Genomic DNA, 19,331 nt, shown 5'->3' on the forward strand with positions numbered 1-19,331 from the left:
CTCTCTCTCTCTCTCTCTGTGTGTGTGCTTGGCAAGAACTTCGCTTGGATCCTCACCTCCATTGATTCTCCTGCAAACAGAAGAGAGGGAGGAGGTCAGGAGCCATGATCGGGGCAGGCAAGATCAAGCAGTACGCCAACGTCCTCGATAAACCCCTGAGCAGGGGCAGGCAAGAGGTACTTCTACCACTCTCTCTCCAAGAATACTTCTTATGCGAGGCTTCCAAGATCTCGATGGGAGCCGGTGAAAATATCTCCATGCGTTAAAGCCCATTTCCTCCCTTATTTGGATGAACTTTCTTTTTCTTGGTGGTGATCTTGAGCAGGGGCTCTCCTTTTTATCTTTTGAGGCAGATGTGCAGAGCACTAGGTTATGATTATTTTTGTTTTTTTTGATGTTCAACTTCTGGGATCGTTTAGATCTGGGGAGCAGCCAACGTTTTGTTTTTCTTGGGAATTTCAGCTCGGATTCGTTACTGATTTGAGGATGTACGGTATCTGAAAGTTTGTTTAATTGGTAACAACACTTTCCGGATTTACGAGGGAGGGAGAGAATATGGTGTTGTGCTTTAGGGTCTCTGATTCAGTAGTATAGTTAGTCAAGATGAATGGATAATGATTGCGATTGCGTCAGAAAAAAAAATGTTTGATTTTTTTCCCCTTTTGCTAATTAATTCGTGACATAAAAAATGCCAGTGTTCGAGCTGAAACAGTTTTATGAGACATAAAACTTGTCAATGGAAGAGTTGATGTGCATAAACATCCAAAATGGATAACATGGATGATGCACACCCTCTTTTTCTTGTCCTTTCCCCCCTCCCCGCTCTTGGCATCTTAGAAACACGTTTTCTGACACTACTACATCAATAGGCTGCAGCGAAGCGGTAGGACATGAGAAATGAGAAATTTTCGTATATCTTGTAGACTTGATGTTTCATGGAATTAAAGCTCTTTATTTTTCAATACATAATCTATGTCGAATTGTTTGCTCTTCATTGAGCAGTTCCCTGTCCTCTACATCATGTTGGAAAGAATGTGGAAAACCCTGTTGCTTCTATGCACTGAATGGTTTACTATCCTCTAACTATTTAGATGTTGTATGTGCATTGCAGCACTAGCTCTATAGAAACATATAGTAAGCTTTTAGCATCATCTATTGTGCTTTTTTTTTTCTTTTTTTTTCTTCTATTCTTTCTTTCTCCCTATCTATGTATTTATGTATGTATTACTTGTTGTATAACATCATCATTAACGTAATAAAAACCTTCTCATATAGCAACATTGTTCAGGAAGTTCAACTCCCATCTTAAATGACATCTCCCACACAAATGGGCATATTCACAATTTTTTTTTTGTATGCATGCATTTGTATGCCTATTGGAGTACTCCTTTCTCTGGATGGATATGCATACACATATGGGCATGTCAACTTGTTGGCTATCATTCAACCTCAATATTTCTTGGATATAAATGTAACTGATACATCAAGGTGCAGGATTGCATGATTTGTTGCTCAAATAAAATCGGTACCTCATAATGAAGAGAATAGAGATGCGTAAGTAAAATCACGTTTTATGCTTGTTGCTTGCCTGTGTATTATATTCTAGGAGCAAATTAGAAGCAAACTTTTCACTACAACAAGGGCATAAGTTTCTGCACTTTTCAACCAGCTCATGAACATACTAGTTTTAGGGAACAAATTGTACCTAAGAAGGACGAAAAGACAAAAATATCTTCTTACCATCATATTTATGAGATTCATGGTCATTTACTTGTTCTATATCTTATAATACATCCGAATCTCAAAATTTGAAGGAAAAATTTCTTCAAATGCATACTAAGGTTATGTAGACATTATATGCTTAAAAAATATATATATCTCATCTTACCCCAAAAGAAAAGATATTATAGCTCGTAGCTAAAGATTATAATAATTCAGCGGCACCTTGACACAACTCATTAACTATACCTCGTATAGAATGATACAATCTAAATTCATGATTCTATGATAACCATCTGCAGGGTGATTTGAATTATTGAAGGCTTAAGGACTTGCTCGGGGGCTAGAATGGTGGGTTTGATTGTCAAAAGTTGGTACTCTTGATCATCTTTTGCACACATAGTGACAAATTTGGAATATACTATTATTTTCCCAAGTGAAAAGTTGAAAAAGAAGTTAATATTTTTCGGATATTGAATTTTCAAAATTTAAGAAATAAAATAACGAATGAGATATTGCTCAAATGTTGCATGGGTAAGACTCAATAAAAAATAGTAAAAAATGTTTTCTTTCATCAAATCAGGATAAAATTGGGGATTTTATTTATTTTTTATTTACAATAAATGTGATGGTTACATGCTTGAGGAAGTCCTAATAAGTGGAGAAAACTGTCAATAGTCCTGCACCAACTCTATGAAGCGATAGGTTTTGGGTCCAAGTCAAGGTTGTCAAAAATGGTTACTCAAACAGCCATGCAGTTCTAAATCATCTAAGCTAGGAATGTTTAAACATCAAACCCTCATTTATCATTGATTTTCTTTTTTATTATCTTTCTTATGTCTAGTCATTGCAGAGAAACCTTCTTGTTCTTTTTTTTTTTCTTTTAAAATTCTTTCTCATTATATTTATTTATTGTACTTTGGTTCCTAAAGTCCTTAATAGGTAAGAAACCTCTGAAACGGCTGATTTTGTTTTTTTGGTATTTTAGATCTTCTACATCTTTTTGATTGTACAGATTTTTGCTTCGACTTGGGCTGAATCTCTGCTGATAGGATCATAATTCAACTTTCTCTTCTCCCCCATTCTCTCTCTCAAATTAAAAACAAAAAGAAGAGTCTCTGCATTTTCTCTTTAGTGTAAAGTTAAAAAAAATATAAGATGATTTTTTCACCAAAGTTTGTCTATAACTTATATAATGCACAAGCTCAATAGATTTTTATCGAGGATTTCAGAGTACTCACTTTGACTATTTTTGGGTTGGTTGAGTAATCTGAGCATTTGATCTGTTCATGCACATCAAATCTTGCTAAACTGAAATTTTAAGGTTTCACACTCGCTAGATATAGGTCACTCCTTGTATCTTTTTGTCTTCCAAATAATCAACATAAAGAAAACAAGCAGAACCATTTAAGCAAATTAACTCTTGGAGGTTCCAAATGTGGAGGGTTTAAATTCTTGAAATTATCATGTCCACAACATTTCTTTATGGTTATATTTTAAATTAAGGGCATTGACATATTCATTTGTATTCTTTACTTGACATAATTTTGTGATAACTTCATGCCAAATGTGCTTGTTGCAGGTCAGCTTAAGTGCATTTGCATTCTTGTTTTCGGAATTGGTGCAGTACAATCAAACTCGAGTTGATAATATTGCAGAATTGGAGCGAAGGTGATGCTTGATAAAATTACCACTTAGTACTTTCTCATAATCCACTTCTCTGTGTATATGCTTTACTAGAGTCACCCACTTTTGAACAATTAATTAACAAAAGATCAATTTATTCCACTTGGCAGTGTCCTATTAACGTGGTTAATGTAGTAAGGAATGTAACTAAATTATGCTGATCATATCTTCTGATTTGTCTCCTTACTGCTTTCATTTTTATTGTCTTTGTCTCAATATTCACATGTGCACAATTTTTTTACTTGCCGGTGATATTCCCCTAAGACTGTGGCATGACACAGGACATTCTACTGTGGTTTGATTGTAAGATTTAAGTTTGTCCTTTTAGACTGGAGTGTGTTGCTCCATATTTCGCTTCTAGTGGACAGGAAAGATTAATCTGGCTTGGATCAGTTGATGAAAATGAGACGTTATACAAGTACTTACATGTCAGCCAAGTATTCTTGGTTAATGATGGGTTCTGTGCTGATTTTTCTTAGGCATTCTTTATTAAGTGGATTAATGGACTAAGTATCGTAGAAGAATCTCTATTGATGTTGTTGATATCAGAGGATGAATCATGTGCAATTAATCTGCATGTATCTATTTATTATATCAGAAGTATATATCTGCAGGCTATGATATATCTAATTATATTAACTGAGCTATTGCTTATGGTCTTAATTCACTGCAATACTGCTATGTTTCAACTATTGTTCCTTAAGTTATGGTATAAGAAATGGAAGTTGCCTTCTTGAACTCATCCTGAAAGCGTGGACATTCGTTACAGGAGTGTTAAATCATCGCTTAATGTTCTTTTCTGCTAAATGAAATGCTGACTATATCCTGGCCATCTTAGTTATAGGTTGCTTATTCAATTAATTCCAAGTTATACTTGTTTACATATCCCAACTAAGGCTTGATGGTTATGTACTACTGTTTACATTAAACTAAGTTTCTGAGAAAACATTGACTGTATATCTCAGTCTTATTTTGTTAAAATATTATCTTTATGAAAATGGTGCAGGCTAGAGGATGCAGGCTATGCTGTTGGAGCCAGAGTTCTTGAACTGCTTTGCCATAGAGAGAAGGTGCAGAACTTGTGTTTTCCCATATGTATTCTGCCCATTTGTAGGTTTGCAAGTAGAATGCCACTGTAAAGTACATAGGATATACAAAGTCTGAACTGCATACTCACAATGAAAAATGGTTGAGAAATTATAAAGTTAACCCGGAGAAGTATTTACTTGACATGCAAAGCTTTATTAACTCCATTGGCAGCAACTGCTATTCCACTTTTGATGTTTAGGATTGATTGTTCATTAGTCATTTTAATGACTGTCCCTTTCTTTTATTGTAATCTACTGAGCTCTTACAATTTATACAAGTTATGGGTTTGTTTAAAGCCATTAGTATGTGATTTTTCGTGTTGCATATTGCAGCATACTGTAAATCTAGAGCAATGTTATTGAGTGTGCTTAGGAAGTGACCTCTCTTCAATTGAAGAACATGAAAAGTACTGCATAATAGCGGCAGGGAGACTTTAGGGTCACCTCATGAAGTGATAAGACAATAGATATATGTTGGATCTCCTGATGAAATAACTTGTACCTGTGAACTTTACAAAATCCCATCAGGCAACTAAACCTAAAATATGTGGGCAGTATGAGCATTTGTTTGGATTCTCTGGAAGAGGGGGAAGTTAGTGGTCATCTTTTGCTAAGAGTTTCTATAAAGTTGAATGTATTGTATAATTATTAGGTGATTGTATTGAACTTTGAATAATGAGCTTCAGACCATTGCTTCTGCATGAATGAATATGTGCATGAGATGTTGTTTGGTGTTCTACCACCTCAAATCATTTGGGAACACTTGTATAGAAATCCTTAACCAAGTTTTCATAACATTTACAAAGATCCTAAATCCCTATAAGGGTCTTTTTCTATCTTGTGGTACTTTAATAGCCTCTTGTAAGGTCCAAGCAGGACGAAACCTAATAGATCCCCTTTAAACTCCTCGCTAAAAATCTGTCATTTGCCACCCTCCTTAGCCTTGACCCCACCACAAATAAGTTGATAAGATTCAGCTATGCTTTTTTTTTTTTATGTTTACTTGTAAGATACCAATACAAAGGCCCCAAATCATGACAAGTGGATCCCCTTGAAAACCGTACGTGCGGGTCTCCCTGCATGAGGCTCATGCCATTTGAGGTGGCCCGGCCCAGCATTCATTTGCAAATCCAACGGAACCAAAAAATTCTACTTTTGGTGGCTTCGCTAAAGAGTAATGGATACTTTCTCTTTCCAAGGGTAAAGAGCCTAAAGTAAATAAACAAACCTCATCACCTGCAACCAAAATAACTAAACTGTATAACTACGAGAAATATGCTTCTTCTCTAGTTGATGATGTGGGCTATTGAGCTCAGTTCACCTACACCTATATCTCATGACAGTGTAAGAACTATAAGCATCATGATTCTTCTCTATTTGGTGAAAGTAGAGAAATTGATTGGCAATTTATTTATTTTTCATTATCATCTTATTTCTTTCCTCTATTCTATTGTCATTTATTGAGCATGCTGGAATTTCTTCATGAAGTCTCAAAGTATGCATACCTTTTAAGTTTCTTACCATTGTGTTTGTTGTGTAAATACGAATGTTCTGTAAGTAGCATATTGAACCTCCATATATGAGGTTGTGAGTCCTCATAAATTTTTGAAGTCCTTCGAGTATAAATCTTCGGCTCATGCCTAGCCCAACCATAAAATCCTATTACTTCCATTTGTTCCTTTTTTGGTGTCTATCAAATGTGATTAACCATTCTTTCAATGTTTATGTCATGGAACTGCATATTTAAATTATTTCCTGAGATAAATTGCTAATAATTTTGTCAATGGTGACATGTTTAATCACATGGTACAGGGAAACAGAAGGGAGACACGGCTACTTGGGATTTTGTCATTTGTGCATAGCACCGTGTGGAAGGTGCTCTTTGGAAAGGTAGCACTATCTCTGTAGCCATCGCTTGTTGGTTATGCTATATACTTAAAGCAATCCCTTTTTTCCTTTTTTAATTTCGAAGTTCTATATCGCTGTAGTTTTTCAACCATTGAATATTCTCCTGGCACTTTGACATCAGCAGATTCACTTTTGGTTAACAAAAAAATTAAATAGATGTGTTTAGTCCAATTTTATTCATGTTCCCGAAACTACAATAAGTGTTTGCAATTATTGAGGATATCTGATGATGCTTACAGCATACTAATTTTTAAATATTTTTAGCGAAGATATAAGGCAAAAGAAATTAAATTTATATTTTTTTCACCGGAGTAACTAAGTGATTTTCTATCTCTTATTGTTAGGACTGATAAAAGGATGGGGCTTAAGCTAGGTCACCCTAGGCTATGCCTAGCCAAATCAGGCAACCTAAATCTGGCCAAACCTACCCAATATAGTCATGTTCTCGACCAAATCTCCTAATAGAAAGCTACATGTGCAAAAGAAAATGTCTTTTTGTAAAATGTTTTGATGAAGATTTTTGGGGCTGCAAATGGGCTGGTCTGTTGGTTGAATTTTATGTCATTCATGTTGGGTTTTTAGGTCAGTCCCATTCAGAATTTTGATCACCCTTGACTCTAGTGTGGCCCATTTGCATCCCTAAGAATCAGTGAAGGAACAGAATTGTGTCCTAGATGCATCAAGTCAGCCCTCGATCAAAGATTGACCAAATTAAAAAGAGCAAAATGAAGAAAACGTAACTGAAAGAAGAAAAGGAAAAAAACCCAAATTTTTAGTTCAATTTTCTTTATGACTATTTTACTGGATGCCCTTTTCTTATAACCCTAAAAGACCTACACTTAATCTAGGCCATTGATTTTACTCAATTGGTCATGATCATTAATCCTAAATTTAAACTAATGAAATATAGGGGAAAAGCATTTATTGGCTTTATTGCATTTTAGCCTTTTAGGGCATGATAGCTTTAGTCTTGCTACTAGTTTGGTGTATTCAAGACCAAGGTTTACATTCTCGATACCAAAGTCCATATCGGTAGGAGACCGGTACGGTACAATATGGGTACTCTACCTAACTATATTGATACATAAAAATATATTTTTAATTTTTTTGTTTTAAATGTTTTTAAGCTTCCTTTATTTAGTTTTGAATGGAAAAGATCTTGTGATACCCTGCATTTTTTCACTCCTACCCATTTATGGGATGTAATAGAAAAAAGAAAATAGAAGAGAAAATACCTAGATCAGAGGAACAGCTCACCCTTGCACTCTCCACCCCCACCCCCCCCCCCCTTTCTTCTCCTCTCTCTATCCTCTCTTACTTGAAATGGAGGGAGAAAAGGGTGTTGGATCCTTTTCTCCCTAAATTATTGAGGTCCCAAGTTGGTATGGGGCCCTTACTAGGCTAAATTGGTCAGAACCGAGTAGCTCAACCCGGTAAGGACTAGCTCACACCAGTTCTGGTAGAATCCTATATCGAGACCATGAATTGTCCCGATTTGTGGTTGATACCGATTGAATTGGGCAGTTAAGTACAATATTGCACTTCTTGTTCAAAAAATCAAAAAGAGTGAAGTGCCTTAACATAATATACCATTATCTCAAATTATGGCTTCAAAAATACATGGCTTCAATTAAATAACAAAAATAGGGAAAAGATCAAATTTAATATCTAAATCCAAGGTCACATGTTAGTCTAGCCTTAGTTGCTAATGTTGCCTTACATCTGATGCTCTTATTGATTGAATCTCATCCCTAATATTTCCTAGATGGTAGGAAAATGCCTAATCTACTATAAAAATATTCAATACTTGATGGGTTTTCACCAACGAAGAAAACCTCCTTCCTTGCCAGTAGATTGTTAGATGACAACTCTAGTGCATCTTGTTTATTGGCCCTGAATCCATTGATCATTGTCGCAGCTGATTTTGTAACTTTCAGATCACGATCGAACAACTTGGAAAACAGGTTCTTTATCATGACCATTGCATGCAAATCAATGATGTGATCTTGTGATATATGGTCCATTTGTCATTTTCAATGATTGGATCCTTCATGATTGGACAACTAGTTGGAATTTTTTGGAATCATTCGTAATAAAATATTGGCTATAATCCATGTCTCAAATGTATCTTGATGACTGAAGTTTGGATAGGCTGGACTGATGTAAGGACTATATTACCTTAAATGTCTATGAAATACCAATGCTCATTGAATGAAAAACCAAATGAAAGTTTGGTTATGAGGTTGCTGACTGGTAGATCTTTGATTTTGATTTCATAGTATGGTCGATATCACTGGTTGATGTTCAATCCTGAATCTTCAATGTTTGAGGCCTTCTGTCTCTGTCTCTTTGGCAGGTCCGTTGTCACATTTTGGTTTCTTCACCCTCAAAGTTATGAGAATCTTTTGAAGCATGCTCTAAATATAATTGGTTCTAGCATCCATTTGTCGATTATGCTGCTCGTCTCACCAAAATTCCACCTCATGTTGCCTTCTCCACATGTTGTAATCTAGATGCTACCATCTATTTGGATCCTGCTGCTATAATACTCAATTATGTGGTAATGTCCTTGATTAGACCTCTTGTAGAAAACCTAGATCTGAAGATAAATTTTAGATTTCATTTTTTTTATACCTTGCTCAAAATCATTCCTGGAGGCAATAAACCAACTTGGGTCAAAGAAGATCGACCAAAATTAAAGAAAAAGGAAGAAGAGATTGGAAAAAAAATCAGTATCTCTATACAAATTTCTTTGTAACTGTTTCATTGGCTTCATTTTATAACCCTAAAAGATGTAATTTCAATTTAATTAACTGATTTAAATATCCTTAAAAATTGAGAAAATAGAACAAAGCATTTCATATTCTGATCCCTTTTAGGCCTTCCAAGCTAATAATGAGCTTGGTGGCTGCATCTAACACAATCAAAAGATGCATATCATTGAAATACCTCAAGAATAGATATAATCTTGCTGAAGCAGATACTCAGATTAAATCACAGCTCTGAGAATTTATAGTTATTAGATCTGAGAAAAGGAAAAAAAGCCAAAATTAGTTTCTAAAAATAAGGACTCATCTAATGCTAAGCTGCGAACCCACCTACGCTACATCAAGGCCCAAAGACAATTTTTTTTTCTTTCTCAGATGGGTGGTTGGGGGTGGGCGGGTAGTGTTAGTGGAGAAAAGAAGAAAGAGATAATTTGGGATCCCATCAAAGAGATAGGTGCAGTCAGACAAATCCAAAATTTGAGTAGGCCCAGCCCTAGGATCATCCTTTATTGACATAAAAGCCAGATTTTGTGCTAGCTCGTTAGTAGCTCTAGGTGCGGAGTGGGAGTAGGGTAGCAGGGTGGTAGGAATTGGGGCCATATTCTAGTTCCAAGTGGCCAAATCCTGTGCCATTATGATTTATTGGGCATGGAGTATAGCGTACCATGGTCATAACCAGCAGGGATGAGCAAAGGAGAGGATAGTAGGGGGAAGAAGAGAGGAGAGAGAGAAGAAAAGAAAGGAATCATGATATTTTAGGAAAGGGTTTGAATTAGGTAAATATAATAAAAATATATAATTATTACAAATATACGTCATAGATTATATATTATAGTCTTGTATTATTATTTTTAAAACTATCGCAGCAAATTATTAATTCAAGCTTTTAGCCAGGTTTGACTCGAATTCAGCGAACTTGAGCAAAATTCTAAATACTGGTGAATGAGGGGGTGTCCCACCATCCCGAGTGTCGAGACAAGGTTCCATTCCAAGTGTTTGGATGGGATGAGTTAGGAAATGGACTGGGATGGGATGGGAAATCCATCGTCACAAGAGTTGGTACAAGGGGCATCTTGTTCTACAACAAAATTGAGATGGCCCTATTGCATGGTATCTAAAACCTTGAGCTTATTAGCTGCTATACTAAAATTGAAATTCTTGCTTCCAGTTGTAGTATATATAACAAGGGTATGAACTTTCTTAGAACTTAGAAAACTTGTTCGACCTGATTATTTGAAAATTTTTTGAGTATTAAAGTACAACTTGAGCATAAGGAGTATTCAAGACCATTTTTTCTTTTATTCAAGTATGCCTATTTTCTCATGCTCTCCCAACTAGGGTTCTCGGAGGATTGCTCTCGAGTCACATGAGCTTAAGTTATTTAACTAACATGATAGGCATTCCTAGCTGCTAGGTGCCAAGTAGAGTGTAATGGTTATCATGACCAAAATTTTGATACTGTTATGTAGAAGATTGATGCCAAGTTGAGTGTCAGTCGTAGAACACTTGATTGATGGCAATTCGATCCATGAAGTTGAATCTGTAAGGCTTGCTTATTACAGTTATAACGAGTTTAATCTATACATTTGTTTACACCCGCCCACCCCCCCCCCCCCCCCCCCCCCCCCCGCCCCAAAAAAAAAAAAAAAAAAAAAAAATTGTGTATTGAGACTTCCCATCTCAAGGCTTTGCATGTAGCATGAGCTCACCTAGATTTACCTTCATCTCTATTTCTCCATATCTGACATTCATTTCAGATATATAACAACCCTAGCAGATTGCCTTCATAGTCACTTCAGGTTGTGATATATGCTCCAAGCTATGATAGTTCATGAAAATCTCTTTTTCTTTGCTTAGATCGTTCATAACGAAATTAATTCATGTGTTGGTCATAAGTGCAAGTTTCATAACCAGTCATTTCTGATATGCATATTTGTAATTACCATCTAAACGACTTGTCTAGCCTTGCTCACAGAGAGAGGAGAGAGAGAGAGAGAGAGAGAGAGAGAGAGAGAGAGAGAGAGCCAGCCAGCAAGGAACCAAAAATGTCGATGTTAAATCTAAACACTAGAACACCCACATTTATTACGAGTGTTCACCGCACATGCAGTCAACTGTAGTTTTCGCTCAATATTAATTGATTTTGTTTGGGCTTCCAGAACAGTTCCTTGCTGCACATGTCTGTTTGCATAATCTATCCTTAATTTATTATCTTATCAGGTGGCTGACTCACTTGAGAAAGGAACTGAACATGAAGATGAGTACATGATCAGTGAAAAGGAACTTCTGGTTAACCGGTATTCTTTTGTTCATTTTGTTATATTAGCATACATGGCATTCACTACTTGTTGCATTCTGGTGGGAAAAAGAAACTAGGTTTTCTACTGTTTTGCAGATTTATATCCATACCGAAAGACATGGGGACCTTCAACTGTGGGGCATTTGTTGCTGGAATTGTAAAGGTGAGAATGGGATATGATTTAGCTGTATTTCATTGGCTTTTTGTTACAAGTATTAGTAGTAATTGGCCAAAACTTAATAAACTTTTGTTTCTTGAGAAGGGTGTCTTAGATGGTGCAGGTTTCCCTGCTGTAGTGACAGCACATTTTGTACCTGTAGAGGGTCAACACCGACCACGGACGACAATTTTAATAAAGTTTGCTGAAGAGGTTAGTTACATCTAGCTATAGTTGTAATTGTTTTGTTGGATTATAATAGATCAATTTTTTGATAATCATTATCCTTTGCATGCTTATTTGATGATAAGATGACTGTGTCAATCTGAAGGCTTATGTTTTAGAAATCATAGAATTTTAAGAGTATCAAATTTGTAAGCTGTATGAAGCAGTATCTATCATGCTCAGCTTTTCATGAATAGTAAAAACCTAACCAGAAGTCAACCAATCTTTATGCATGTTGGCTTGGTTAGATAAAAGTTTAATTCCATAATTTGCCCTACTTCCATATCTCTACCTGAGATCAATCTACTTTCTGTATCTCAGCTTGGAATGGGTATTGGCAATTTTAACTTACCCAAAGTTAATATAAAATGTATTACTCAAAGAAAGGAAAGCCAGTCACTAACATCTCTAAATGGATGAGTAGTGTACAATTAACCGTTTTGACTAAATGCTTCTGAAAATTATCTTCGCTGCCACTTGTAATCAGTAAGATTTGTCACTTCATAAAGTTTTGTTGCATCTTTATTTCAAATGTGATGGAAGAGGAACAAAGGTGTGCATACTATAAATACATATTGTGTTTCCAAAATTGACAGACCTAATATGATCATGATATACCTGGAGATTGATAGACCGGTCTTGGAAGCTGCTATTGGATATAGTTCTATTTCAATTAAGGATTTAGGTTTTCTAATCAAATATGACCCTTTTTATCTAGGTATAGGATAGAAGTCAGAAAGAGCTTTGAGGTCCGTTGACTTGAAGCCTGGCATTTTAGGTTGACCTTGTTGTTCTGTTTTCCTGCTTGTAGACTAAATGAGATCAAAGACTGAAGTATCTTGTTGTCCTAGCACTGGCATTGTATGTGCCATGCCATGCTGTGCCCTTCTGTGCTAGTGCTTGGTATTTTTGCGACACATTGGCATGGGAACATGTTGACTATAGCTAGTCTAGTACCAGCACCTGTTGCTGATAAGGCACTGGCATGGTACGTACAATGCTGTGCTGTTTCGTGCCAAGCTGACCAGCACTTCCATAGATTGAATGCAACTCTGCAAGATCTTGTCATGTGCAATGCATATGAGGGGAAGCATGTACCACTATGATCACTCTAGCAGGGCGAGAGAGAGAGACACACAGAGAGATAGAGAGTCAGTTGAAAAGGTGTTTCTTGAGATTTGTGAACTAGATTTAGTAGTTTGGTTTAGTAACGAGTCCGACTTCCACATGTAATTCCTCACTTCTTTTACTCCCTTCTATCATGTTCAGTTTCCCTTCTCATTTCTCATTAAGTAATCATGCGAGATATGTTTAACATCTGATGACAGATATCTCCACAAGGACCTTGCTTTATATAAGTTGTGGGAATATGATGAACAACCTAGGGTTTAGGAACTTGATGCTGGCCTTGATACCGTGACTGCACACTATGCTAATTTTATGTCCTATTGAAGTCCTAACTTCTGATTTGTTGTCTGTATTTTTTTTCAGCGGCAAATCAGCTATAAAGGAATGTTCTATGCAGTCTAATTTCCTGGTGAGAAACCAAGGGGGCCAACGGTCCAGAGGAGCTTTTATTTGGCTCAGGACATTATCAAGCCATTCAAAATGACTAGTTAAGGATTTAACGATCCCATTTTACCTTTATCCATTTGGTGTCATGTCCGTTGGGGAAACACTGGTATATGAACTGATGGCCCCAAGGGTATAGAAACAAGCAGTGAGCTTTTATAGAATTTAATTTTGGAGTTTCATATAAATATAAAATTAGAAAAAGGATACGATAAAAGGTTCCTTCATATTATTCTTCTTTTTCCTCCTTTTCCTCTTGTTCCTTCTTCCCTAACTCCCACTTTCTTTTATTTTGTTAGAAAACTTCATTAATATCATACTAATCTAATAATTTTCCTTTAACTATGTGGTACTCCTAGGTTATAATACATTTCCCACTAGATCTTGTAGTTCTACTTCCATGTTGAAACTTCTCTTGCTTTTCTCAAACTTTTCTGAAAAAAACTAGTGGATTAGTTTGTTAACATGGCAAATCCTTGTTCCTGTCACTCTAATGTCATGAACTCAAACAAGACCCTAATCCTCAGAACCTTAGACAGCCTCCTAGAGCAAACTGTTGTCCTCCATCTATCAATTTATAACTTTCTGACATCAATTCTGTCTTTTTCCGACACCCTGCTCTTCCTGCAATCTTACCTTTTATTTGTTTTCCCAATTTTCCTGTGTGATTTTAGCCCCAGGGGTTCTCATCCTGAACATTGGTCATGCCAATTTCTCTTACTAAAATAAATCAGTAAATACATAATAAAAACATAGTTACAGTATTAATTGGGGAGAACATACCTAAAGCCGTTCCTTTTAAATAAAACATTCTAACAAATAGAACAAACTTAGTAGGAAGGCAGTCTTCATTATGCATTAAAAATAATTTTGAAGTTATTCTGTTTTAGAATCTAAACTTCTTCTTTAGTAGATATGGGAGCTCATCACTCGTAAGTTTAAATATCTAAAATGTGATACACTGGAGGGGTCTGCAGGAACTTACTGAATGAAGAGATCTCAGTTGACTAGAAGCAGACTGCTGAACTCAGAAGGCATAGGTTTTGGCAAAATGAACATACCGAGACTCTCAGAACAAAATAAGAAATACAGAATTACATGAAAAATGATGATTTCCTATATAAGGACAGAAGGAAGGATGTAGCCTCTGAGTCCCCGTATTAGCCTAGCTTTCTTCAACAACTTAATATCCAGCCTAAAATTTAGCGATTTTCTTAAATTCTTATTCAATAATGATGTCATTATATTTTGGCAATGCCCATGCATTTCTTTCAGACAAGACATCCACCAAACGCTTTCAAGCAAATTAACACTTCCCAAAAGAGTTTAACAAGGGTCAAAACTCTTTGATGTCTCCTGCAGAGTTCAGGTTCCAAAAGAGTGTCATTAACACTTCCCGGTAGATTTATATGTAGATTTTCTCTCTTATTAGCCACTATATTCATGCCGTAGGGACCAAAAGAGGGACAAAAGTCCACCTTGCTCACGAAGTCATGGAATTAACTTGGGACCAGGCTTAGGGTTTGGATGCACATCAGGATACAGTTAACAAATAGAACACACTTAGTCGAAAGGCAACCTTCATTATGCATTAAAAATAATTTTGAAGTTATTCTTTTTTAGAATCTAAACTTCTTTCTTTAGTAGATATGGGAGCTCATCACTCTCTAGTTTAATTATCTAAAATGTGATACACTGGAGGGGTCTGCAGGAACTTACCGAACGAAGAGATCTCAGTTAGTCTAGAACTGCTGAACTCAGAAGGCATAGGTTTTGGCAAAATGAACATACTGAGACTCTCAGAACAAAATAAGAGATACAGAATTACGTGAAAAATGATGATTTCCCATATAAGGACAGAAGCAAGGATGTAGCCTCTGAGACCCCGTATTAGCCTAGCCTTCTTCAACAACTTAATATCCAGCTTAAAATTTAGGGATTTTCTTAAATTCTTATTCGATAACGATGTCATTATATTTGGCAGTGCCCATGCATTTCTTTCAGACCAGAACATCCACCAAACGTTTTCAAGCAAATGTCACTAGGGTCAAAACTCTTCTGAGTTTGATGTCTCCCACAGAGTTCGGGTTCCAAAAGAGTGTCATTAACACTTCCCAGAAGATTTATATGTAGATTCTCTCTTATTAGCCACTATATTCATGACATAGGGACCAAAAGGAGGGAGAAAAATCCACCTTGTCCACGAAGTCATGTGATTAACTTGGGATTAGGCTTAGGGTTTGGATGCACATCAGGATACAGTTAAGAGTTGCGCTTTGGTCACAAGGAAAATCTGGAGGCAACACGCGCTTTGATGCTGTCACATGTGACTGCAGGTGCTTTTTGATGTCTATTGGGTTTTTTGAAGCTTCTGGTTGCTGGGATTTATTTTGTTCCTAGTTTATTAGCCTTTAATTTCAGTTTTTAAATCTGAAATTGCTGTTTAGTGAGTTCACTTGATGTATGGTTGAGATGGGAATATCTAAACTCATATCCATGGGGACCAGGATAGTAATGGGGGTATGGTCGTGCACAAAATGCATCAAATATCAAAATTGGATTTCCAGGCAGTGCCTCAGGGAAACCTGATTCACTTGTAAAGAAATTGTGAACTAAAATGACCTCAAGTCTGAACATGTGAATCAACAGACTGGGTAATGATAGTATGAAATTATATGGAGTCCAGCTAACAGAAGCATAATTAAGTTTCCGGTATTTCAGGTACTCCAAAGGGAAGCAAGACTTGGCTGAAGTTCTGACAGATATTTGCAACCGCTGCACTCGACGGTATCAGGCAGTGACCAGTGCCGATGACATCTCTAGCTGATAATTTTGATTTTTTATCTGATGACTTCTAAATCTCACTTGGATTGCGGATATTTGCCACAAGTCTTTCCAGATACTTTTATGCATTAACCACGCTGGAGTTTCTATATCCAGTCTGCGCATTCTAGTGCTAGAAAAGCTGCAGACTTAAAGCACAGCGTTTTACCTTGCTTTTCAGAGGGAGCAGCTTAAATTCTTATTTAATCTCATACTTAAATGTAGCTAGTTGTTTTAACAGTTCTGCCTGTGGCTGCTTGTTTCTGTTACCGGATGAGATTGGATCTGCTTGATGCATGGTTGGATTGTATCACATTCACATTTGGACTAATTCTATCACATTCACTTATGTGCTACTCTCTCTCTCTCTCTCTCTCTCTTGCATGTATGTGTGCTTGCATTGTTGAAACCTCGCAAGCTTGAAAGGGGAAAGTAGATGTTGGATTTGTTTCGAACCTTTGGGATTGGGGAACGAAAATCTGAGAACAAAAAGTATACTTCAGAACGGAAGTGTCTGTCTCAGGTTTTACTGCCTCCCAACCAAGCACGTCCTCAGTGAAAACCCTACATCGCAGCAATGCTTGTATTTTGCCCTGGGATGGTGTCAATTCAGGAATGCACCGTTGGCTTCATGTACTGAAAAATCAATGATACAAAGGGATGCATGCGGTCTGAAAGGCCTAGTGCCATTGTGACCCACCATTAATACAACTTCAGTGCGTGTTCATCAATGATCGTCCTGGATGATTTGAAGCCCTACTTTAAAGCCCTAGTATTCTGACGTCAGTTCAAATATGAACATTTTGCAGAAGTGGCTATTTCATTTTTCACGTTTTGTAAGAATGGCTTTCTTTCTAGACCCAAATCATCCATCGCCATATCATCTCAGACTAGGGTAGAAGACAGCGGGAGTGGGACGTGAACATACGACATATATGAAATAAACATAGGAAGGAAAAATAAAAGTTTTAAGAGAGAAGAAAGAGAATCTTTCATGATTCTCTTCTTTCTTGCCGGTCATTATCTCGCACCATTATTGGCCATCCTTGTTGCTGCTTGCTATTGTTAACGATCCACCATTACTGTTCACCACCTCAGCAATCCCCACCATTATCGTCAATTTCGACCATCATTTGCCACTACCTTCGATCTCTAGTACTGTCCATCATCTACCGTTACCAATGATCTTTACCTCCATCTATCATTGCCAACAATTTTCACCACCTTCCATCAGCAGGAGATACTTAAATTAAAAAGTGTTAAGCAGAATTTGGTCCATTAATCCATTACAAACCACAACAGTCCACTTGGTGTGTCAATATGCTGACTGGACTTGATTAACTGAGTGGCGTCATTATGGAGTCCTGAACAAAGATGAACTCCTAAATATGAGAACGTCTTGTATTCTCTTTTATTAATTATCAAACTCAAGGCAAGGCCAATGATAGGAAGCAATCAAAAGAATATGAAAATATGAAGCAACAAAATTTAAGATTCAGTAAATAAATCTAGTGAAATCAACCATACAAAACCGCAAAAGTTTTCTTTGAGAAAATACAAAAAGAACTGCAAAAATCATGTGTTAATGATGGTAGATCGAGTATAAGCAAGGCTATTTTTTTTTTTGTGTGTGTGTGTGTGTGTGTGTGTGTGTGTGTGTGAGAGAGAGAGAGAGAGAGAGAGAGAGAGAATTGAACTTGGACAGATGAATGGGTTGAAGGCATCACCTTTGAAGTTTCAGAAATTTGTTGTATTTGCCTGCATATTATTTTGCAGGAAAACTATACCATTTTTAAATATGCTAATTCAATATTGTTTTTTCGTTTAACACTGGGACAAAAATACCCTTACTTTTTAACTTATATTTGATACAACACCGAGCTTACACAAGTCTTAGGCAATTACTGCACTAGTCTTGAACAAAATTTGCACAAATTTGTGTAAGTACTGTTCAAAACATGTGAATATGGTATTAGAAACTTGTGCGAGTTGTTTGGCATGGAATATATATCTAATTCTTTTGAAAAAAAAAATAAGTTGGAAAGTTCGAGGACATCTTTATCCCAATCTAAAAACTTTCTAAATTTTTTTGAAAAAAAGATGCTGAATTTGCAAATTAAAAGTGGGTGTATATTTTGGTTAAATTCTCTATTGAAAAAGTAAACCAGTGACTATTGTCAACAAGGGGAGTTGGTTTAACTATCCATTTGAAAGGGACGAGCAACATAATTTAGGCAAATGCTCTTGTTAAACTCTTCACATTCACAAGTCCTCCTCCATTTACCAAATCAAATTTGTCTTCACCAACCCTCCCTCATTTTCAAATTAAAACGTGTATCTTCCAGCCTCCTCCTAAGACCAACTACTTTGTTAATTAGTTGATATGTTGCTTCCGGTCATTGTGCTTTGGCTAAATTTTCCTAGGTGGGGTGTAGTAGGGGACAAGTTAGATTGGGACGTTGTTGGGGACACTTGGATGGCATCCGTGTCTCCTTTATGGGTGTTAAAGCTGGTGTCTTGTCTCTGAGGATGATCCGTGTTCATTATTTTGAAAAGGGTGGGTTAACCTTCTTAGGGATGATGACTTCCACTTGTGAGTCACAGGGTGCAAATGGCTTTCCCTGGAGCTAGATTCAGCATGACACAAGTCTCCTATATAGATGCATGAATGATTATGTAAACAAGCCTTTTTTTTTACATTTGATTTAGTGAAATAATTCGCTGAGATTGTACATTTTTTTTATTTATCCTATAAAATGAATAAAATACCATAAATATAGTGCAGTCGGATGGATCCAATTTATTCTTGAAATACACAACCGGAGCACACTCCGTTTCCCAAAAAAAAACTTAATACAAAAACAAAGAAGATTAAAGGCCATCATAGTCATTCATATTCCAAACTCAATTAACAAAAAGTAGCATTTTGTTCAATAATCAAGCAGGAATAAGACTTTTGGAATAAGTTTTCATGCCTGTCAAATAGATTTTAAGAAACTGACATAAGAAGGGAATAGTTGCTTCAGTAAAACCTACTTATCCCAAGTAAAACCATGCTATAACAAGGACGTCATAAGATACTACTG

At 36.4% G+C, this 19,331-nt stretch overlaps 1 protein-coding gene across 2 annotated transcripts; it reads left to right on the top strand.

Moving 5' to 3' along the window:
• On the top strand, window positions 1-16,601 carry LOC103712497 (Transport protein particle (TRAPP) component). 2 transcript variants are annotated; one of them, XM_089927454.1, is made up of 9 exons: window positions 39-176; window positions 2,022-2,070; window positions 3,302-3,390; window positions 4,412-4,475; window positions 6,306-6,383; window positions 11,390-11,466; window positions 11,565-11,631; window positions 11,731-11,838; window positions 16,144-16,601. In XM_089927454.1, exons 2-9 carry the CDS (start codon window positions 2,068-2,070, stop codon window positions 16,171-16,173), a joined length of 516 nt encoding a protein of 171 aa, XP_089783580.1. In that variant the 5' UTR covers window positions 39-176; window positions 2,022-2,067; the 3' UTR covers window positions 16,174-16,601. The 2 variants fall into 2 exon arrangements, with proteins under 2 accessions (XP_008797255.1, XP_089783580.1); XM_008799033.5 differs by lacking the exon at window positions 2,022-2,070 and having other exon boundaries at window positions 1-176.
• Window positions 16,602-19,331: the final 2,730 nt, after the last annotated feature.

The sequence above is a fragment of the Phoenix dactylifera genome, chromosome 15 (assembly GCF_051530095.1).
Source record: "Phoenix dactylifera cultivar Ajwa chromosome 15, Ajwa_hap1_PhDact_Kaust_v1.1, whole genome shotgun sequence".
In the NCBI taxonomy this organism is placed as follows: Eukaryota; Viridiplantae; Streptophyta; class Magnoliopsida; order Arecales; family Arecaceae; genus Phoenix; species Phoenix dactylifera.

Bases quoted from the DNA above. Each gene is read 5' to 3' on its own strand.
- LOC103712497 (XM_008799033.5), top strand. From the start codon at position 105: ATGATCGGGGCAGGCAAGATCAAGCAGTACGCCAACGTCCTCGATAAA. The intron at 3,391-4,411 runs GTGATGCTTGAT...AAAATGGTGCAG, and splicing joins ATTGCAGAATTGGAGCGAAG to GCTAGAGGATGCAGGCTATG. The intron at 11,467-11,564 runs GTATTCTTTTGT...ACTGTTTTGCAG, and splicing joins AAGGAACTTCTGGTTAACCG to ATTTATATCCATACCGAAAG.